This window comes from Oryx dammah, unplaced genomic scaffold (assembly GCF_014754425.2).
Source record: "Oryx dammah isolate SB20612 unplaced genomic scaffold, SCBI_Odam_1.1 HiC_scaffold_26, whole genome shotgun sequence".
NCBI classification, from domain to species: domain Eukaryota; kingdom Metazoa; phylum Chordata; class Mammalia; order Artiodactyla; family Bovidae; genus Oryx; species Oryx dammah.
In genome coordinates this window covers 88,460,431-88,482,457 of record NW_024070210.1, presented here as the reverse complement: position 1 = coordinate 88,482,457, position 22,027 = coordinate 88,460,431, and the positions used below count along the sequence as shown (strand labels likewise).

The window sequence follows — 22,027 nt, the reverse complement described above, 5'->3', positions numbered from 1 at the left end:
TGATGGGACCGGATGCCATGATCTTCGTTTTCTGAATGTTGAGCTTTTGCTTGGAATCTCTATTAATATATAGAAATTTCTGCATTATGAAGTGTCATCTCATGCAGTACAGTTACTTAATCAACAGACCGTCTCAGAGAGATGGATATTATTTCTACCACCTTTCTTTTATTTGTATGTTTTTTAAAAATATTTACTTGGCTGCATTGCAGCATGCAAGATCTTCACTGTGGTGCATGGACTCTATAATTGTGGCACGAGGTCTTTATTCATATCTTTTACAGAAAAGGAAACTGAAGCCCAGAGGTGTTAAGCAACTTGTCTGAGACCTCAGAGTTAATAGTTACAAGTCTGGGACCTAAAAGCAAGACTGATTCCAGCATAGCTGCTGCCACTTCTGTGGCCACCTGGTTAACACTGAAGCCCCACAGACTTTCAGAGTGTGACCACAGGTAAAGTATTCAATATGGCCTGGCTTCTCCATCCTCATCTGTTTAAATAAGGAAAACAAAATGGCTTGTGTTGGTCATACGTGCTAAGTCACTTCAGTCATTCAGCACTTCAGTCCGACTCTTCGCAACTCCATGACCTGTGGCCCACCAGGTTTCTCTGTCCGTGGAATTCTCCAAGCAAGAATCCTGGAGAGGGTTGCCGTGCCCTCCTCTAAGGGACCTTCCCAACCTGGGATCAAACCCACGTCTCATGTCTCCTGCATTGGCAGGTGGGTTCTTTACCACTGAGCCCCCAGGGAAGCCCTATGTTAAATATGACCTACAGACGTAAAGGCACTATGAAAAGTGCCTTTTCTAAACAAATATAAAGTGAGATAGTAATAAATCGCTGCTTCTTTTTGCTGACAACACCATCTGAACAGGGAGAAGGGTATGTGGGTCCAGGACTGGGTACAGGCCAGGTTATGGTCCAGCTCCACTGCCCCACCCCTAGGATGCTCTGCGGTTTGGCAGTTCCGTTTGTTTTGCCTTTGTCATAAAGAGGATGAGGGATACCAAACATCTACTCCGATTTCTCAAAATTCAGAAAGAAGGAGGCTCCTAGAACCTTTCTCCCAGCAACCTCTTCACTCCTGCAGAGAAAGGAACTGGAAAAGGGGAAGACGAGGGGGAAGAAGAGAACGGAAAAGATGAGGGTGATCAGGGAACCAGAAGTGGGGGAGGAGGGACGAGAGCTCCAAGCCCAGGCATGATGCCAAGTCTCCAACTTCTCCAGCGAGCAACTTACCAGACCAGTTACAACTTCAATCCTGGGGAAATGAACCCACCTGGGCTGAGAAGGCAGCCACAGACCCCCTCCACATTTCTGGGCAACTAGTGACCCGGGAGCGGGCCCCTCCCTTCACGGGCCAGCGCCCTCCCTGGCTGCGGGGAGACGGGGCGGTGAGGGGGAGAAAGGAGGAGCGCTGCGGCTAGGGGCGTTTCCCCCACCTTCAGGGACGTGTAATTCGTATTTTAAGATATTTGAGGGTCACGCCGCTCCAGATCCCTACCCAACCTTCCCAAGACTTGCGTTTCAGCTGCCTCGGCTCCGCATCCCAACCGGGGTATTTTAATAGCAACTGGGGGATGGATAAACTTTCTACTAGATGCGCTTGCGACATCCTGCTTCTCCGGAGCTAAGAAGGGAGAGAATACTGCCCAGAGGAGTGTCTGCTGAGAACTTGGGGTGGGAAGGGAAGCGACTAGATTTTCACCTCTCTCGCGTGAAATGGGCCCGTTACAGTCCCTGAGGGAACAGGATGGTGGTGACGGAGCTCCGGGCAGCAAAGCCCGCAGACCCCGAGCTCTGCGTGTGCTCCCTCCGGGGCAGGGCGGGCACGTGGGCATCCCCGCCCCTCTCTCGCCCTCGGTCGGCTTCTCTTTCCTTTCCTCAGCTCGCAGGGTGTCTCCCCCTCCCCACGCACGGCCAGCGGGGGACCTCTTTCTTCCTCGATCTCTCCCTCGTACTCCGCGTCCCAGTCCCTCTCCAAATCCACGACGCGCTCTCTTCACCCATCTCAGCCCGCTCAGTCCCGGACTCCGCCCCCGGGGTCGGCGGTCTCCTAACCTCGGCCACCGCGGGCCACTCGGTGCCCACCCTCGGGCTCCGCGCTCCCCAACTCGCCCCTCGGACCGGACTCAGCCCTGCGGTCTCCCAAGGCTCGTTCCCCCCTCTCCCCAACTCCAGCCTGCACGCCGATCTCCTGCTTTGCCGCATTCCTTGCCGCTTGGTCCGGGCTCGGACACTGCTGAGTCTTGGAGCCGCAGCGGACTGAATGTGAGTCTCTCATGTGGGGGGTCCATCCTCAGCATCGCCTGGCTCCGCATTCCCAGCAGCCGGGCCTCAGCGCCCTCTCCCCCGGCTCCGCCCCGTCCCGCTCGTCTCCCCTTCTTGGGCAAGTCCCTCCAGCCCGCGGTCCGCCGGCAGGTCCGCGCCGCTCTCCCCAGGTCCGCGCCGCTCTCCCCAGGTCCGCCCCTCGCGCCCGCTTCCTGCCTTCTCGCCCTTCCCGGGGCTCGGGCCCCAGCAGCCGCACCGCAGGCGCCCTCGCTCACCGTCGCTCGGCGCAGGCAACAGTAGCAACGGCAGGAGCGGCAGCAGGAGCCGGGGCCGGCGGCGCGGGGGCGCGGCGCGCGAGGCAGCCATGGGGCTCGCGGTCCGCTTGGATCGGCGACGCGCGGCTCTGGGGCCTCTCGCGGCTCACAGGGTCCCGCGGGGCCGGCGCCGGGGCCGGGGCCGGGGCTCCGGCCGGGGCCGAGCCCGGGCGGCTGGGGGCTGGGGCCACATGCCTGCCTAGGAGCGCCGGGGGCGCAGGGCGAGCGCGGCCGCTTGCGCCATCTTGCACCCACCCGGGCGATCTGTCAGCCTCGCCCGCGGTGCGCGCTCCGCACTCTCACCACCCGCCCCGCCCTCCCGCCGCCCGCCGCCCGCCGCCCCTCTTCCTTCCCCTCCCGGTCCCCTCCCCCAGCCCCTTCTCCCCGGAGGCCGGGTCTGGGGAACAAAAGAGCCGGCGAGCGCTTTAAGCGGCCGGACATTCCCGGCTGCGCGGCGGACGCGCCCCTTGCGCTTTGAACTGGGGCCGGAGCGGCGGGCGCCATCCAGAGCTGCAGCCCCGGACCCCTCCCCGCGGGCCAGCTCCGAACTTGGGGGGCTGGGGGAGTGGAAACCCAGTGGACTGCAGAGTAGGACCGGGTTGCGGAGAAACACGCAAAGCTGCCGGATTCTCTCCTACCCACTCTTTCTGCTGCGCCCTTGTGCACTGTTTCCAAGTCGGTATTGTCGAGATAATTCCCTAAAAGCTGCACAAAGTTGTCAAAGATTCGGTTTTCCATGGGTTTCTGGTTCTTCCACCCAAAGGTTAGGACGTTTAGCTGCAAGGTTGGCCTCTTTAGACCGAAGAGTTGTGGCGCTTGGGTGGACAGGAGGGAGGAAGAGTGGGAAGGCGGCTTGGTCCAGGGCCCTGAGAGAGCAGACCCAACAGGACAACGAGAACTCTAAAGTAAGCCGGGTTCTGGCCCCACTTCTCCCTGCTGGTTAGTTCAGCAAACCCGGGCAGTCACTCAGAGCTCATCTGAAAGATAAGGATATCCTGTCTCCCCTGCTCACTCTCAAGGAAATGTAAAGGATACAGGTCATGACAAATGACCTGATAACTGGAATTGCACACTGAAAGTTAACATTCCCAATAACACTTCTATGCCTCAAAGACTCAATGTTTCATGTCAGAGAAGGTAAAAGGAGACGACATCGGTCTCAGGTAAGGATTGTTACGGGAGATAGGCATGCCTCTTAGGAGATACAGCCCCACGCCGGCCTGCAGAGACCATCAGTCTTGGCCACTTGCTATTAAATGATCTTCTGTTGAGTTCAGCATGATGTGCTAGTCCATCAAAATTACTGAGCATCTACTAAGTTCGAGGAGCAAGAGGTTTAAAGAGAGTAGCCTCTGCCTTACTCAGCTATTGGCATTGAATTGGTCAGGCAGGGGAGTAATTACATCTCTCTTTTGATACCAACTGTGGAATTGCAGAGCAGGAGTGTTAACATATATAAAACTAACTCTGATGCAGATAGGTAAAGAAAGGGCCTCCAGAAATCAGGTAAGTTTACTAGTGATGGGGTCTGTAGTAGCAATTGGAAGATGAACAGGACTTGAGACATATGAGCTAGCAGTAGGAGGCAATGGAGAAATTCAGGGTCGGGGAACACACCAAAGTCCCAGACCAGTTTCCTTACAAGGAAGGGCAGGAAGGATGAGCCTCTATTGGCCACAGGAAAGGGAGAGGTGGGGGCCTTCCCTGGGCCGAAAGGCCTGACACTCCCTCCTGCAGGGTTTGAATTCTCAACAACCCCTTCTTGGCTTGTCCTAGACTCAGGAGAGGTCAAATTGGTGTCCTGAGTTGCTGTCATTTTAAATTCATTTTGACAAGTGTTTAATTCTTCTTTATCACAACGCTTGGTCTGAGAGTGATATGCAAATAATGGCTATTCTCCCACATGCAAAATGTGCAGTATCTCCCCCTACAATGTGTCAATTAACTCAGGGCTGGTTCACCAGCCACTTTGGGGGTGGTCCTGGGCAGGAAGGCCTCTGGTTCTTGGTTCCCAGCAGTAGAAAAACACCCATAGTCCAGGCACTATAAAGATCCTAGCAGAGCAGTTGCCAACTGTAATCCTGAGATGTGTGTGGGGTGTAAGCGTGGAGTCTGGTGTATGACTATTGTGCCTAGGTTTGAGTTAATGGACACCAGCATGACTGTGAAGGTGAGAGTGCATGTGTGGGTCTCTGAGCTCATAGGCACTGCACCCATATGTGTGAATGGACATCACGGGCAATTTTGGAAGCCAGATTTATACAAAGATTTGTCGAACCCAATCTCTGGAGTTTGGTGGTTCACTCCTCCCTTGCATCCGACAAAGTTAAATGTGTGTCCAGATGAAAAGAGATCCTTGAAGAGCCTAAAAGAATGCCATCAAAGCATCTTTCCTAAGTTCAGGTGTTTTTTTCTAAGTGCCCGTTGAGGGAGGGAGATGGTTCTGTTCCTTTTTTGAGGTGGGGGGAGTAGTTCCTATCCTAGGAGTCTGAGGAAGCTATTTTTTTATTTATTGAAATATAGTTGATGTACAATATTATATGTTACAAGTGTATAATACAGTGATTCATAATTTTCAAGGTGATACTCCATTTACAGTTATAAAATTCTGCCTCTATTCCCTGTGTTTCGCAACATATCCATGGAGCTTATTTTATACATAGTAGTATGGACCTAACCCTACTTGCTCCTTCCCCTCTCCCCACGGTAACCACTAGCTTGTTTTCTCTATCTCCGAGTCTGTTTCTTTTTTGTTATATTCACTCGTTTGTTGTATTTGTTAGATTCCACATATAAGTAATAGAGTATTTGTCTTTACCTTATTTCACTTGGCATGATACCCTCCAAGTCCATCCATGTTGTTGCAAGTGGCAAAACTTCATCTCTTTTATGGCTAGGTAGTATTTCATTGGAGAAGGCAATGGCACCCTACTCCAGTACTCTTGCCTGGAAAATCCCATGGACAGAGGAGCCTGGTATGCTGCAGTCCCTGAGGTCGCTAAGAGTTGGACACCCCTGAGTGACTTCACTTTCACTTTTCACTTTCATGCACTGGAGAAGGAAATGGCAACCCACTCCAGTATTCTTGCCTACAGAATCCCAGGGACGGGGGAGCCTGGTGGGCTGCCGTCTATGGAGTTGCACAGAGTCGGACATGACTGAAGTGACTTAGCAGCAGCAGCAGCAGTATTTCATTGCTTAACCATACCACATTGTCTTTCTCCACTCATCTGTTGATGAACATTTAGGATGCTTCCATATCTTGGCAATTGTAAAGAATGCTGCTGTGAACACTGACATGCACATACCTTCTCAAATTAGTGTTTTTGTTGTGTTACATACCCAGGAGTGGAAATGCTGTGTCATATGGTGGTTCCATTTTTAGTTTTTTGAGAAACCTCCATACTGTTTGCCACAGTGACTGCGCCAATTTACATTCCTATCAACAGTGTACAAAGGTTCCCTCTTCTTCAGAGAAAGTCCAGTTCTTTCTTATAACCACCTGCTCTTCTGCTCAAAACTCAACATTTCCCATCCTGGTAAGAAATACATTCTTTAGGGCAGAAAGGCTGAAGAAATTCTAGTCACTTGGTTCTAAAAACAAGAACATTTTTGGAAAATAGTTTATTAATTCATTATAGGGACAGATATATAATCAATGCATTGGCTTAACACTAAAGAATATCATAATTGTAAGGAGAAAAAAATGCTGGAAAAATAATTAAATAATACAGCCAAACTACAGACAAATAAATGAGCAGGTACCGATTATACTTGTCATGCATCAAGAAAAGGTTTTTAAATGAGACTCAAAAACCATAAGGCATCCATGGTAGGTGACAAAAGGATTAATACCCTGTAAAAGGCCAATGGACTCTTTTCTAATAAAAATACTGCTACAAAGACACAAACCTAACACTTCCAAATTACCCAGAGCCCAAATCATATATAATGCTAGTGAGTAATGGCCATGTTCTTATCAACTGTGAGTTATAGGCAGATACCAGATTTATTACTTATTTGCTTTTGAGAAACAATTTTCCACCCAACCTAATGGGTTATAAATTGTCTCATTTGCAGCTATTTAATTTAAACCAGAACCTCAGTGCCTGTTAAACAAGAACATGAAAAATGACTATGTGGTGTAATGCTAAGAGCCTACTGTTAAAACAGCTATTTAATTCAGGACAGTTTTTTTTTTTTTTTTTTTTTTTTTTCCCCTTTAGGAAAAAAAAGAAAAAAATCAAACCAGCCAAATAAAATGAGGCTTTTGACCTTCAGAGCACTGATGAAACATATACAGTAGTGTTAGCCACAGCAATGCTGAATGCTACAGAAATAGTACAAATGACAGTTCTGTCCTTAACGAGATACAAAACCAACATTAATAATCTTTAGTGTTATCATAGGCTGCCTGAAGGGGGAGGAGGAGGAAATGTAGGTGCGGGTGTCAAACCTGAGTGACACCCGAGTGTAATAAACACAGATGCTGAAAGGGTCTGAGGAAGCTGCAATTCCACGGAGAGACATTCCACCATTAAAAAAAAAAAAAAGGAAAGATAGACTGGTTATTTCTAATTTGGCTCAGAAGCCAGAGTTAACCCTTGATGTGCTTGCTGCTCAGTGAAAAAAAGGTGAATTCAGGGAGAAGAGACCAAGTCCTAAATGGTCCTCTGAGAGGCTGAGGTGCAAAATCAAATAAATGAAACAAGTCAGGCTTGTCCCTGTGTGGGGGGGTCAACAGAAAATGACTTCAGGACTGAATTTAAAGAAAGAGCAAAATGAGATGAGCCCATCACCCTTGTCCTGTGCGAAGACCCTACTTCCAGTACCCTAGAGGATGAGATTCCTCTCAGCCCCACCCTGTCAGTTCCTGGACCAGGCGCACAGAGTGGGAAGCGAAGGGGCTGCCCAGCCCCTAATTCCCACCCCGTTCTCCCTTTCAAGCTCCAGCTGGGAAGGAAGGTGCCTCAAACGCTTCTGTCCAGCAAACCAGACTTACCGCGTGGAAGGGAGGGAATAATGGTATCCCAAGCCTCTGGGTCATGTTCCCCATTCCCTATCTCAAAACCCCCAAGGATGACTTGCATTTATCCTCTCTAAAGAGAACCCTCCAGCCTCAATCCCAGGGAGAAGGATGCAAGGGAAGCTGCAAGGTCCTCTCCCAACCCGCACTGGGGGTGTGCAGTCTGCCTAGGTTTGGGGTCTACAGAGGCACAGAGAAGCAGGGGCAGGAGGATGAGGGCTGAAGTGGACGGCGGACACAGGAGTCCCATCACGGCCCCAAACAGACATGAGGTAGTCGTGTTGTGAGGGAAGGGTGCTGAGACTGAACCCAGGCAGGAGAGCCACATGACGCAGTGTGGGAGAGGCGAGAGAGACAGCAGGGACAGACAGAAGCCCCAGAGAGGAGAGGACAGAGCCCCGGAGAACAGGGGCACAGAGAAACAAGACCCTAGAGGAGTGAGGGGGAGGAGAGAAGGGAGAGCAAGGGAAAGCAGATTTTCAAAACCAGGCACGTCCCCAATTACAAAATTAGGTGCCGACGCGCTCTGCGGGGAGCTGGAGACACCCTCTCAATTTGGGCTTGGGGCACATGGCAGATGGGAGGTGATGCAACTAAAGGGTCAGGCATTCAGAACCTACTTGCACTCAGCCCAGCCCAACCGGAAAGTGGGCCGGGGCTGTCTTTGTCAGACAAGGCATTGGAGACACTCTCAGAGTGTGTAATAAAAGGCTGGGTGACAGAGTAGGGGCCCGCAGGGCTGGGGACAGACCACTCTGGGGCAGTGTCCTGACCTGGAGGGTCAATTAGGCCACAGTGAGCCCTGCCTGGCCCAGAGCTTCCCAGCTCACCAACCAGCACACACACACGTGCTTCACACATGTGCACATGACATGTAACTGTGCGTCACACGTGTCACAGAGATGGGAGCGAATAATCCAATCCTTCCTCTCCCCAAGCCAAAGCACCCCAGGAGGCTCCAAGTGGCTTGATGACTTGCAGGCAGAGACGCGTACACGTGTAGCCACACGTGTCATGTTGCGTGATCCAAACCAGCCTGTCCCAAACGGTGCCCTCTAGGGGAGCTAAGTAGAGGAGGACGGGACTGGGGCTTTGGGCAGGCTTGGGCTGGCTCCTGGAGGGCAGGGGCCCTTTGGCTGGCAGTTGTTCCCAGGGGCCTCCTCCAGAGCCTCACTGGACTGGAGGTCCGAGTAGGGGCAAGTATCGCTGGCTGCCTCTGGCAGGCAGGTGAGTCTGTCTGGCCCAGGGGCTGCTTGCTCACACCCTCCTGGCTCCCGGTCCAGCCAGTCTTCCCCTTGACCGAGATCCACAACACTCGAAGTGAGGTCGGGAGCCTCTGAAGGCAAGGAATCTTCAGGTTCCAGGTCTTGGAGGTGGAGGTCAGGGGTTCCATTGGATGCACTAAAGTCAGAGTGGACGATGACTTCGGCCTCCACCTGGTTCCTGCAGGCTGGTGGAGGCTTCTTCCTCCCATTGCCCTGGTCAGAGCAGAGAACACAAAAACCATCACTGAGCGTGACAGTCAGAAGAATGACTGTCACTCTCGGGGTGGAAAGAGGCTGACCCCCAGCCTAGAGCCCTTTATATATCATGCGGGAGTTAGGGAACAGTGACTGTCCTCCAGGAGATGATGATCAGATCCACGGGAAGGTAGGGAAACACTACGATTTGCCCTTGTCACAGAATTTCAGAAATACCAGATGCAGGGAGGGCTCCGTGAACACGAAGAAGGGCTGAATGCAGTCAGATTGGTGCACCCTCAGATCCGTGGGAATTCTGCAGTGGCCCACTTCTGCCTAGCTTGAGGAGGGACTGTCTTCCCAAACACTGGCCTGCCCTCCACCCGCTCACCTTTAGAGGCTCCGGGGGTCTCCAGGCTCGACTTTTACCCCCGGGGATGTTACCACCAGGGGTCTCCAGAGGATTCACTACTTGCTCTTAACAAGCATGGGACGCTTCTCTCCTTCCCTCCCCCTTTCTTTCCAGGACACTGACCTTTATGGCCTCATACACCAGAGCCTGCAGCAGCAGTGTCTGCCCAGTTCCAGCAGGGGGCAGCAGGGCCCGAGTCAGAGAGGGCATGGGGCCTGCCTGGGGCAGCTCACAGCCTGCCCAGGAACCTGCCCAGCTGGGCCCACCGGGCTGAGCCCAGGAGACCTGCACAGGGAAAGAAGCAGGAGCTGAGGGCTTGGCTGGGGATATACCCAGGAAACGGCTGAAGCCCCCTCCACAGACTCTTGGCCCCCTTTCTACTTCCCTCCCCAAGGCAGTGGGGACAGGCACAGAATGGGCTGAGAGTCTGGGGGTGAATTTGAGGATAGAAAGACACTCCTGCAGAACAGCCCAGGAGTTTCTAGGCCAGGCAAGGTCTCCTTCACCACAGAGGCAGGGAGAGGGTGAGAAAGGACTCGGGTTGGAGCTGGCTGGTCAGAGAATGCAGGATGAGCCACCACTGCCAGGATGGACAGGACCCTCCCTGTGTGGACGCACCTCATCTGGGTCCCTGAGCTACCTGGCCACAGCCCACCTGACCAGCCTCCTTCCCCCACACTGGGGAGAACTGGGTCTTAGAGCTCTCCCCAGCTCCCAGCATGAGGTGTGTTCCGGCCACCTTGAGTCACCTGCCAACAGCCCCTCAGGGGCTCTCCCCTCCTTCCTGAGAACCAGGCTGACCTATTCTGCCAGAGATGGAGGCCCATCTGCTTCCCTGCCTTGCCAACCCTTTCAAAGAGGAGGGAGAGCCTTTTCTTCTGCAGCTGGTCCAGGGAGGGGAGGGGGGAGCGGGCCTCTCGCAGGGTCACACAGCATGCTCTCGCGCCCCCTAGTGTCCTATTTGGGAATGAACCGCAGTGGGGGGCTCGGACCTCCCCGGCTCCAGGCTCACCTTTCTCTTGCAGTGACCCCGGCCGGCAGAAGCGCCACCACCCATAAGGCTGTGCACCTCAGCCCTGTCCTCGATGTCGGAGGGCGGTGGGGACCAGTCCTGGGGATGAGGGTGCACAAGGGACTCCAGTTCATGGACCGCTGGGGGGCTGGGAGGGGCCAGGCGGGCTCGGGAGTACAGTGCGGGGTTCCCAGCAGTGGCCGAGGAGGACAGCCCCGGGAGGGCTTCTCTGGAAGGGAAGATGGGAAACAGTGTGGTCAAAGAGAGGGGCAGGGGTGGGATTGGGATTAGTCCAGCCTATGTCCCTGGGCAGGTTCCTACCCATCTCTGAGACTTAATTTCACCGTCTGTGCAATGGATAAGAAATTCTGTGGCTGTTCACAACAGCTGTCACACTGCACTGAGATCCTTCCTCCCTGGGCTCTGGGCATCTGGAGATTTGGGAGCCCTCTTTGCAAGACGCTAGCAGCTACCAAGGAGTCCATATCACAAAGAGTTAGACACGACTGAGCGACTAACAACCACCAGCAAGGAAGCAGGAGAGAGGCAGCTATACTATGCCAGCCCTTACTGAGGGGATGCGCTGGGGGCTTCCCTAAACCCACTCCGCTCCACGTTCTCACGAGGACCTCACCCCAACCCATTCATCCCAGACAACTTTAATGGGGCCCCCAGGAGGGGCTAGAGCAAGTCACAGCCACTTTCCCTGCTCTCTCTTCTCTGCAGAGGAATTTGCTCCTCTCTGTGGTCAGACTGGTCCTTCCACCCACCTGTGGGGGCTGCGGCGCAGGCCAGCACACATGCAGGCCAGGAGGCAGAGGAGGCCCAGGCAGACGCCCACGATGATGCCCGTGACTGAGTGCACATCCAAAGAGTCTGGCAGGGGAGAGGGAGGGAATGGAACAGATCAAGGACAGGAGAAAACCCGAGGCTCATAGACCAGGACATCCTGGGCCTTCCTCTGGAGGCCACTGGCCTGAGTCTCTTCCTTTGGACACGTGAAATCTCTGATGCAAGGATCAGAGGGCCCCACAGACTCACAGGGACCACCACTACCTCTCTCTCCAACTGTCAGCCCCACCGGACATCCAGAAGTTGGAGCTCTTCCCCACCAACCCAGCCTTTCAGTGAAACATGCCTCTTGCCTGCCTAACAGGGCTGGTTTCGCAGGTGTGTTCCATGTGCAGTGGCAAGGGGCCCATGCTTAGAAGGGCTCTGGGCTTGGTTTAATGCTCTGCTGTCACCACCTTGAAATTCTCGCCCATTTAAAAAAAAATGTATTTATTTGGCTATGCTAGGTCTTAGTTGCGGCACACAGGATATTTTTTCTTTTGTGGCTGCTGTGCAGCATTTGGGATCTTAGTTCCCTGACCAGGGATCGAACCCATGCCCCCTCCAGTGGGAGTGTGGAGTCTTAACCAGTAGACTGCCAGGGAAGTCTGTCTTCTTCATTTTTTAATAAGGGGTCCCACATTTTCCTTTCACACTGGGCCCTGCAAATTACAGTGTAGACAGTCTCAGGGCCTGAGACCTCCACCATACAAAGCTCATCACCTCTTCAAGCCAGTTCTCCAGTGAAAGTAAGCTCCCAAAGAAACCAAGTCAGTCTCCCACAAATCAGACCTTTCGACTGAATTACCACTGAGCCTCACCTATTTCCCCTTCAAATTTGTCCTCTCCACACCAGGCTTCCCTGGTGGCTCAGATGGTAAAGAATCGCCTATAATGCAGAAGAGCTGGGTTCGATCCCTGGGTCAAGAAGATCCCCTGGAGAAGGGAATGGCTAGCCACTCCAGTACTCTTGCCTGGAGGATTCCATGGACAGAGGAGCCTACAGTCCATGATGTTACAAAAAGGCAGACATGACTGAGCAACTAACACTTTCACACCAAATAGAGAGGGCAGCTGTCCAACAACATGTGCCTGAATGCAAGGCCTTGGAGGAGATGACTTCAGGATTAGAAGTCAGCTCTGGGGGCCTCTGGAGAGCTTGGGCTGCCCCAGGATGGAGCCCACCCCTTCCTCCCTTTCCACCTCTTACCTGAGAGCTTCTCCTGGAGAGTAATCACATCCTGCAGGCCAGAGAAGGGCCCAGGCCCCACCTCTGTGCGTGCCCCCATCTTGAAGAAGTACCTAGTGTCGCTCTCGAGGCCGTGGACCTCAGCACTGAAGATGTTTCCTGGGGGGTGGGGGAGCCAGGGAGAGCAGGGTTGGTGACCCGGGTGGGGGTGGCCTGCAGGGCTGGGCTGGGAAGTGGCCCTGGGAAGACCTGCTGCTCCCACACAGGCAGCAGCTTCTGCCTGCTCCTCCTAGAACAAACCTCCGTGGCCATCTCAGTACTAACCCAGCCACTGGAAAGGGGTTGGGGGAAACGCTTGCTGAGAGGTCCTGGGGTGAGGGCACTCACCCTCTGTGGTGAGCAGGGTCCACTGGTGCTCGGGCTGGGTGTGGTTGTTGCTGTAGAGAATCAGATACTCCACGATCTCCCCGTTGGGCTCCGTGGGGGGGCACCAATGCAGCCGGACGGTGGACGGTGTCAGGGGGCTCAGGCGCAGGTCGGATGGGGGTGTCGAGGGCCCTGGGTGTCAGGGGAGGAGACGGGAGAGGCAGGGTCACTGAGAGCCCCAGCTGTGGGTGCAGCTGGGAGCCAGGGTGTGAAGGCATGGCCTCCTTGCTTCTGCCTTTACTGGAACAAACCACAAACCACGAAGCAAAATGAGGTCGGGTCTCTCACTGGGGAATTCCTGGAAAACAATTAGGGAGGGGGGCTTTGCCACCATTCTGCCCCTCTTAGAAACTCTTTTCCACCCTTTGGAGCAGAGCTCCTCAAATTTCCACACCCAAATACTTCCAAGGGCTGAGGATGGTTGGCTGGTCCTCAGGGGACCTGGGGGCAGAGCTCGAAAGTTTTTGGAAGGCTCACATTTCATTTAAACTCATCTCTTCCATGGCAACATTTAATATTTAAGTAGTGTTTGAAATGATTTATCATATAAAGTTCCTAACTCCTCTCGCCACCCCAAATCTTCAGTAAAATTGGTTGATGCCCTGTATAGCCACCATGTACGCCTGCCCAGGCCCAGGACCTTAAGAGTCACAGGAATCCTCATGTGAGAAGTACCACCTTGAAAGGCTTTGTGTTTTGTTTTCAGAGAAGTTGACGGGGACAGGAGCGGGGCAGGAGTAAATGTGGAAGGGAGGGGAGAAAGGAGGGGAGAAAGGAGGGACAAAAGGTGACTAGTGAGTTGGGAAACAACAGAAATTTGGGGGCTCAGGTTTTCAAGGCCCAACAGAGAGTGAGATGGGGACCCAGGGCTGTAAGGCTTAAAAAGATCACAGCACCATGGGCTGTCAGAACCCTCAATGGCCCTAGGTGACTCCCCACTTCTCAGGCTCCAGTCTCCCCATCTGTGAGAGGAGAAAATATTCCCCCCTCTGTAATCAGGTCAATTGAGCTGGGGATTCCATGTCATGGTCTCCCCCGAGGAAACACTGAGCCTCCCTAACTCCATGTGCAAGACCACGATAAGCGGAGCTCTTGGGCTTCCCTGGCGGCTCAGACAGTAAGGAAACTGCCTGCAGTGCAGGAGATCCAGGTCCGATCTCTGGATCGGGAAGATCCCTTGGAGAAGGAATGGCAACCCACTCCAGTATTCTTGCCTGGAGAATCCCATGGCCAGGCTCCTCGGTCCGTGAGGAGCACAGCTGCACATGGCTGAGGGACTAATAACACCACTTGAGCTGAGGTCATGGGTGTGTGAGAAACAGTTTGTAAGCATTTTTTTTTTAAAGTGCATTCATGAGGGTGGATGGCCTCCCCACCCTACCCTACACACGTCTTCTTATCTCAGATCAGGAACAAAGGTCTGCTGATAGAAAGGGGAACTGTTTCGTCAGCAGAACCTAAGAGGCTGTGCTGGGAGGACAAAGAGCCACTTGTCTCCAGATGCGTTTCCAGAGGGTTCCAGAGTCACAGACCTGCAGAGCACATGGACCCACCTTCCCTTTTTACAGATGAGGACACAGAAGCCCTGCTGGGGATGGGGCCTGCCTAGGTCTCCCTGTGTGTCAGGGGCATGCTGGGGACCCAAATGCAGAGTCCAGGACGCCTGCCTCCAGAGCCGGCCGTCTTCACAGCTCAGTGAGGTCTCAGCACAGCCTCTTAAAAGAAACAGCTCCTCTAAACCTCACGTGATCATGCCTGTGAGTAAATGGTTAAGACCAGCACTGGACTGTCAGCATATATGCAAAGCAAATGACAGGAACTTATGGGGTTCTGAGGGGCATTTCAGAAGAGGGCTGCTGCGGCAAGGAGTTTGGTGAAAGATGGACTTGTGGTCAAGGGGCTGAGGGGCCACTCACGGTCAGGCAGGGTGGAGCGCTCTACCACGGAGCCGAAAGGCCCATCCATGTCCACACCATGAGACTGTACCGCAAACTCGTATTTGGTGAACGGCTTCAGCCCGCCAATGAGGATGTCTTCTCCAGAGCTGCCGATATAAGAAATGCAGCTAGGACTCTCAGGCCCCTTCAAGTCTCCTCCCCCAAACCAGCCTCAACCCCTGCCTCGGGCAGGGAATCTGCTCCCTGACACTGGGGCCACTAACACCATCCAGAGACCTGCAGAGAGATGTGGATGGATGGATATATCAGATTCCAAGTCCAATCCCCAAGCCAGGGCCCCTCTTTCAAGAAATATTCCTGGGTTAATCCACGTCATTCTCCACCCAAAGAATCCTCTCTGATGCATCTTCTCCTTGACTTAAAGGAAAAGATGCATAACTTTTCCTTCAGCTGCAGTTGTATTAATACGTATCTATTGCTTTTTATGCTTTGTTTTTCTGCCAAGCAACAGAGATCAAGAGGTCTCTGACTCCCCATCCAACGGGGGGCCTCTCAGGACAGCAGCTGGGCTGTCTCTTGCCCATCACCTGAGATGAAGAAACAGGTCTGTCCTGCATGACGGCTCCCAGGGCTGAGCCCTCTGGTGAGGGACAGGACTGGATGGGCTCTCCCTTCCCATCTGTTGCCACCAGGCCATCAGACTCTCAATGTGCCCCCAGTTTAACACCTGAGTCATGGAATGTCCCTGAACCCTCAGGCCCCTCTCTTCATCACTCCCTGCTGTCTTCTTCCCTTCCATTTGGCTCCTTCACAGCCCCTCTTCCCACCTGGTGTAATAGGTGACCAGGGAGGCATTCCTGAGCCCCCACGGGCTGAAGCGCACAGTGTAGTTAACAATCTTGACTGTGGTGAAGTCTGGCTTTTTCCACCGAAGCCAAATGGAGGTAGAGCTGTTTGATTCCGCATGGACATGGGCAGGGGGCAAGGGTGGCCCCCTCTGGATGGGCAGGTCTGGAGGGTGAAAACAGAGTGAAAATAGAGTGTGGGAAGGGAGGGAAGATACTCATCTGGAAATATGTACTGTGGTTTGCAGTTCCCAAGGCACTTTCTTTTACCCTTCACTTGTGATACTGTGAGTTGGGAATAATGCTTTATTTCCACTTCACGGATGATGAAACTGAGGCCCCCAAGGATTTAAGTGATTTTGGCCAAGGGCATACAGTGAGCAGACTATGGAACACTAGTATGTAAGAATGTAAGAGAGAGAGACAGCAAGTCATGGTAATTATGAGCATAGATTCTGGAGCCAGGCTGTTCTGATTCAAATTCCAACTCTGCCATGTACTGGCTGTGTGACTATGGAGAAGTTAATTAACCTCTCTGTGTTTCCATTCTCTATTCCGTCAGTGGAGCTAATAATAGTATTTACATTTCATAGGGTTGTTAAGAGGATTAAATTAGTTAATATTTGTAAACTATATAGAAGTGTCATGGAATGAATGTCTGTGTTCCCCCACAAAGTTCCTATTTTGAAAGTTGAACATATGGTGGAGTCCTGTCTGTTTGGGCCCCTATAACAACCACAGACTGGGTGGTAAACAACAGAAATTTATTTTTCACAATTTCAGAGTCTGAGATCAAGTTTTGGTGAAGGCCCTCTACTGGGTTATAGACTATCAACTTTTCACTGTATCTTCAGGGCAGAAAAGGGAAGCAAGCTCTTTCTGACTCTTAAAAGGGTACAAACCCCATTCATGAGGGTTCCACCCTCATGACATCATCTAATCCTAATTACCTCCTAATACATCACACTGGAGGGTAGGGTTTCAACATATGGATTCTGGGGGACACAGATTTTTTGTCCATAACAGTGCCCTTATAAAAGAGACCCTAGGGAACTCTCTAGACCTCTTTCTGCCCTGTGAGGACACAGCGAGAAGATGGCCTATGGACTACGAATCAGGAAGCGGGTCTTCACCACACACTGACTCGGCTAAGGCCTTGATCTTGGATTTCCCAGCCTCCAAAGCAGTGAGAAGTCAATGTTGGTTGTGTAAGCTACTCAGCCTATGGTGTTTTGTTACAGTAGCCTGAACTGACTCTGAGCCTCAGTTTCCTGGAGGGACACACAGGGATACCCTCCCTGCCTAGAGCAGAGGAATAGTCTGAGAGAGTGTGATGAAGGTGGGTCATCTTAAAAATTGTTTAAAGGTCAAACTTGGGGCCAGAAGTCACGGATGAACCATTGGGTTTCTCTCTGTCCAAACCTTCCAAATTAGCACTGCTCATGGATAATGAAAACACGGACCTATAAGGGAGAAGCAAGAGCTTCTCCCTGTGATCTAAACAAGCCAGTAGAATAGGTTTGCAGGTGGCTGAAACTTCCAGATGGCCTGCCCACGAGGGCAGGCCCAGAGGAGAGGGAAAGGAGGCCACGTGCAGCCCCGCTGACCGAGCCCTCCCTCTCCGCTCCCCCAGCCTCCTCACCTGGGGTGGGGGCCTTCTCCGTCTTGCCCTTCCACACTGCCGCATAGCCATCCTCGTGTTTGTTGAACGCCACAAGCTTCACCTCGTACAGCCGGCCAGGGACTGGGGAAGGCCATGAGGGTCACTCGCTGGTTAGAGGAACCTCTCGGGTCATTCTTGCGTCCCCTGAGAGATTCCATCTCCAACCACCAGCCCAGCTTGTCCAGCCCCCCGCTGGACCTGTGTCCATCTCATACCCTCCTGGGCAGCCCTCCTCACCTAGCTGGGTCAGTTCATACTGCTTCACTTTCTTCTTGAGCCGGACGGGCCCCACATCCCAAGCCTGGTCTCCACGGCCCCCTGGAGGGCTCTCACCGTCTGTCTCCTCCTCCTCTGCTCCCACCTCTCGCCAGTACAGCTTGTAGCCAGAGATCTGGGCAGGGTGCGGGGGTGGCTGCCAGGACACGACCAGGGACTCCATCCTTGCCCGTACCTTCAGCTCTGCGGGCGCAAAAGGGACTGGGGGCAGAGGAGCAGGAAGGGAGGAGGAGTAAGAGAATGAAGGAGAAGGAAGAAGGGGAGGCCGGGGAAGGGAGGAGGGAAGAAGCATGAGGAAGCAGAAAGCAGGAAGACAGCATTGAGTGAGGCCCTTGCCAGAGTTCTCCCAACATATCTCACCACTCAGCCACCAGCCTAAGGGTCAGGCCCAGGCTGGGTCTAAAGGAGAACTCACTATTCCATAAGCCCAGAGTGCTGGGAACGCGGGGACATCTCCTGGGTGTTTGCAAAGAGGTTGGCCAAGAGCACTTCTGGGGCAGGGCTGTAATACCTGACTTAGAGGAGGGCTCTATAAATCTTCTGAAGGGATGAAGGCATGGGCACCAGCAGGCAAGGGGATCAGAGGGGTTGCTGAAGCCAGGAAGGAGAGATGGAGCCACCAGTGTTGGGAGACCTCCTTGGAGCCTGAGAGTGGGTTGGCTCACTGTATGTCTGATGCTGTCCTAAGCACTTCATAGCATGTATTTTAACTTTATTCTCACAACCCTACAAAAAAACAAAACTACTAGTGTCCCTATTTTACAGATAAGAAAACTGAGGCTTAGAGAAGTCCAGTAATTTGCCCAAGATGACACAGATAGTATGTATGCCAGGTTTTGTCTTCATTGAACCACTCTGCTATTGGGCCTCTCAACAAAACCCACAACAGTCATAATCACAGAAGCAGCTACTATTTATTTATTTTTTCCCAGCTGTGCTGTCAGCACACGGGAATCTTAGTTCCCCAGCCAGGGATCAAACCTGTGTCTCCTGCTGTGGAAGCATGGCTTCTTAACCACTGGACTGCCAGGGAAGTCCCCTATTTGCTACTACTTAACCAGGCAGTATATTGTCACCCTGCTTATTTAACTTATATGCAGAGTACATCATGAGAAATGCTGGACTGGAAGAAACACAAGCTGGAATCAAGATTGCCGGGAGAAATATCAATAACCTCAGATATGCAGATGACACCACCCTTATGGCAGAAAGTGAAGAGGAACTAAAAAGCCTCTTGATGACAGTGAAAGAGGAGAGCGAAAAAGTTGGCTTAAAGCTCAACACTCAGAAAACAAAGATCATGGCATCCAGTCTCATCACTTCATGGGAAATAGATGGGGAAACAGTGGAAACAGTGTCAGACTTTATGTTTTTGGGCTCCAAAATCACGGCAGATGGTGACTGCAGCCATGAAATTAAAAGACGGTTACTCCTTGGAAGAAAAGTTATGACCAACCTAGATAGCATATTCAAAAGCAGAGACATTACTTTGCCGACTAAGGTCCATCTAGTCAAGGCTATGGTTTTTCCAGTAGTCATGTATGGATGTGAGAGTTGGACTGTGAAGAAGGCTGAGCGCCAAAGAATTGATGCTTTTGAACTGTGGTGTTGGAGAAGACTCTTGAGAGTCCCTTGGATTGCAAGGAGATCCAATCAGTCCATTCTGAAGGAGATCAGCCCTGGGATTTCTTTGGAAGGAATGATGCTAACGCTGAAACTCCAGTACTTTGGCCACCTCATGCGAAGAGTTGACTCATTGGAAAAGACTCTGATGCTGGGAGGGGTTGGGGGCAGGAGGAGAAGGGAACGACAGAAGATGAGATGGGTGGATGGCATCACTGACTCGATGGACATGAGTCTGAGTGAACTCCGGGAGTTGGTGATGGACACGGAGGCCTGGCGTGCTGCGATTCATGGGGTCGCAAAGAGTCGGACACGACTGAGTGACTGAACTGAACTGAACTGAACCGAACCAGTTCTAATTATGTATCAAACTTTTGTTTATATTAATTAATCTTCATGATACACCTGGCAGTAGTAAGTGAAGTCCTGGAGTTGTGAATGGTCTGTCCAAGGTCACACAGCAGATGGAAGGGATACATGAGCCCAGGGGTCTGCAAACGCCAGCCCTTTGCCTCTTCACCCATCGAGCAGGGGCAGCCATGGTAGAGCTCTCATGCAGGGGGGGGGTTCGGTCTGGGTTCCAAGGGCTCCCAAACGCCCACACAGTCACTCACATCACCCCACCTGTCCCCTCTGACCCCATACCATGGCTCTGGTTGTGCACACTGGGCGTCCTGTGCTGCATCCACTGGGAGGGCGCCCCGTAGCCAGCCCCTGTGCCAGCTGAAATCCGCACTCGATACACCTTGTTGGGCTGAAGAGAGTTCAGCGTAAACTGCGTCTCATTCCCCGGCACCTCGGTGGAGAAAATCTGATCTGCTGGGACAGAAGACACTGGCTCTGGGTGGCCCCCTTAAGAACTCCTAAACCCCCTACACTGACTCTTCCACCTCAGGCCCTGACCTCTCAGTGCCTGGATGGACTCCATGCTTCAGTGAATGCCCAGGCCTCTGACCCTGGCTGATGCCAGCCATGAGCCTGGGCTCACAGTGGGGAGAATCAGGGCACAAGCTCCCCACTGCGAGCCGGCCCACACACCCCAGGGCATGGGCCCGAGGGGCTGACTGTGAAGCCGCCGAGCACCGCCTCTTCCAGAGCGCTGTCGACCTCCCAAGCTCCCTTCCTCACCCTTCCCTCCCTCCTCGCCCTGGCCCCCTGGCCCCCAGCCAATTGCTTTCTCCTATGTCTTCATCAGTTTCATTCCTCCTCCCCGAGATTCTCGACATCTGTCCTAACACCTCACCCATGCCTCGTTTCCCTCAATCCCACAAGCAAGCCTTGTGCCTCCCTATCCCTTCTGAGCTGGGAGGGACCCCAGGGGTTACCTGGGTCACCTGCCTCACGTCACAGATAAGGAGTCTGCAGTAGGGACTGTCGGATTACGCTGCACAGAAGGTGGGGCTAGCCCCAGCCCTACCCTGTCTTGAGCGAGCCCTCTGATCGAGCCTTCCCTTCCACTCCTGCCCTCTCGACCCCCAGCCCACCTTCCCCTTTTTCTAGGTTCACCTTGTCCTATTCCACCAGCTGCTCTGACCGACCCCTCACCTCACTGATTCCTGCCCCCACTCACCTTCCTTTCCCAAAGCGTGCTCTATCTTGTACTTCACCACCTGCCCATTGCTCAGGCTGGGAGGCAGGGGCAGCCACGCCACCCTGATGTCCGAGGGGTTGGGGCTGGACAGGGAGAGCTGGGGCGCTGCACTGGGGACTGAGACAGAAGAACATCAGCGTGAGCTCTGCTCCACCGACGTGGAAGGTGAGGCCCAGGAGCGGCCAGAGACTTGCCCAGGTCACACAGCAAGTCAGAAGTAGGCCCAGGACCAGGATCTGAGGGAGGAAAGGGAGCCTCTCAGGGGAGCCCCAAGCTGGAGAGGATGGGACAGCCTTCCCAGGAAATTCCCCAGCACAGTCTTCTACATCCAGCGGACTGTCACTGGCTCCTGTCTGACTGGATGGTACCTGGGTGCAGCGAAGGGCCACCTGATTACAGGCAGTCATGAAACCTGGGCTCAAGTCCCAGCTGCACTATTGAGCTTGGGCAAGTCACTCACTTTCTGGGCCTCAGTTTCTCCAACTTCAAATTAGGGAGATGAACCCTTGCCCACTCTTTTACACGGCACAAAAGATGGCACAAGGCAGGTAAAAGCACCTTGGCGTACAGGAGTTAAGAGAAACTAAGCTACCATCCCCAGGGAATTCCCTGGGGCCCAAGGTGCCCACGGCAGGTGCAGAGGCCCTACCATCATCCAGTGTGTGGACCAGTGCTGGGGAGGAGGTGCGGCTGGCCCCCAGCTGCGAGTAGGCCACCACGTAGAACTCGTAGTCTGTGTTGGGTTCCAGGTCGCGAACCTGTAGCTCAGTGGTGTCATTGTTCACTGCAAACTGGTATTCCACATTGTCCACGCCTGAGTGGGTTAGGGGGCAAAGTGTCTGCCACAGGGCCACCGCCAGAGGCTTCCCTGCTCAAAGCTGTCTAGGGAATCCTTCATGTTGTCCAGTCCCTGGAATAGCCTCTTTCTAGCTAAATCATTCCAGATAATCTGAGTAGGAGACTATAAACTCCCCCGACATCTAGTCCCACGGTATTAGTCCCTCCCACTGGTGAGAAGTCTTTTCTAGCGTGTAACTGAAGTGACTCCTGCTGCAATTAACAAGCTGGCTCCAGGAATGCCAAAGCATTTTCCCTGGGAGAAGCATCCTCTCGCTGCTCTTTTAAACTGTGGCTGAAGGGGAAATGCGCTAACCCACATCTACACACAGGTCTCTCACCCCATCCCATCC

General features: G+C 53.1%; 2 protein-coding genes across 2 annotated transcripts in view; both read right to left on the bottom strand.

Moving 5' to 3' along the window:
- The window catches only part of IGDCC3 (immunoglobulin superfamily DCC subclass member 3), a 47,388-nt gene extending 44,751 nt beyond the window's left edge, over nt 1-2,637 (bottom strand). Inside the window, exon 1 of the mRNA XM_040227660.1 lies at nt 2,547-2,637. Coding sequence (XP_040083594.1) covers nt 2,547-2,637 — 91 coding nt within the window. The remainder of the gene's footprint in view (nt 1-2,546) is intronic.
- A 3,540-nt stretch (nt 2,638-6,177) lies between these two features.
- IGDCC4 (immunoglobulin superfamily DCC subclass member 4) overlaps nt 6,178-22,027 on the bottom strand; it is a 39,878-nt gene continuing 24,028 nt past the window's right edge. The window contains exons 9-21 of the mRNA XM_040227659.1: nt 21,487-21,651; nt 20,817-20,954; nt 19,892-20,062; nt 17,585-17,824; nt 17,327-17,428; nt 15,667-15,850; nt 14,858-14,985; nt 12,903-13,073; nt 12,537-12,674; nt 11,266-11,371; nt 10,496-10,724; nt 9,607-9,768; nt 6,178-9,089 (exon numbers count right to left, since the gene is read on the bottom strand). Coding sequence (XP_040083593.1) covers nt 8,676-9,089; nt 9,607-9,768; nt 10,496-10,724; nt 11,266-11,371; nt 12,537-12,674; nt 12,903-13,073; nt 14,858-14,985; nt 15,667-15,850; nt 17,327-17,428; nt 17,585-17,824; nt 19,892-20,062; nt 20,817-20,954; nt 21,487-21,651 — 2,348 coding nt within the window. The 3' untranslated portion in view covers nt 6,178-8,675. The remainder of the gene's footprint in view (nt 9,090-9,606; nt 9,769-10,495; nt 10,725-11,265; nt 11,372-12,536; nt 12,675-12,902; nt 13,074-14,857; nt 14,986-15,666; nt 15,851-17,326; nt 17,429-17,584; nt 17,825-19,891; nt 20,063-20,816; nt 20,955-21,486; nt 21,652-22,027) is intronic.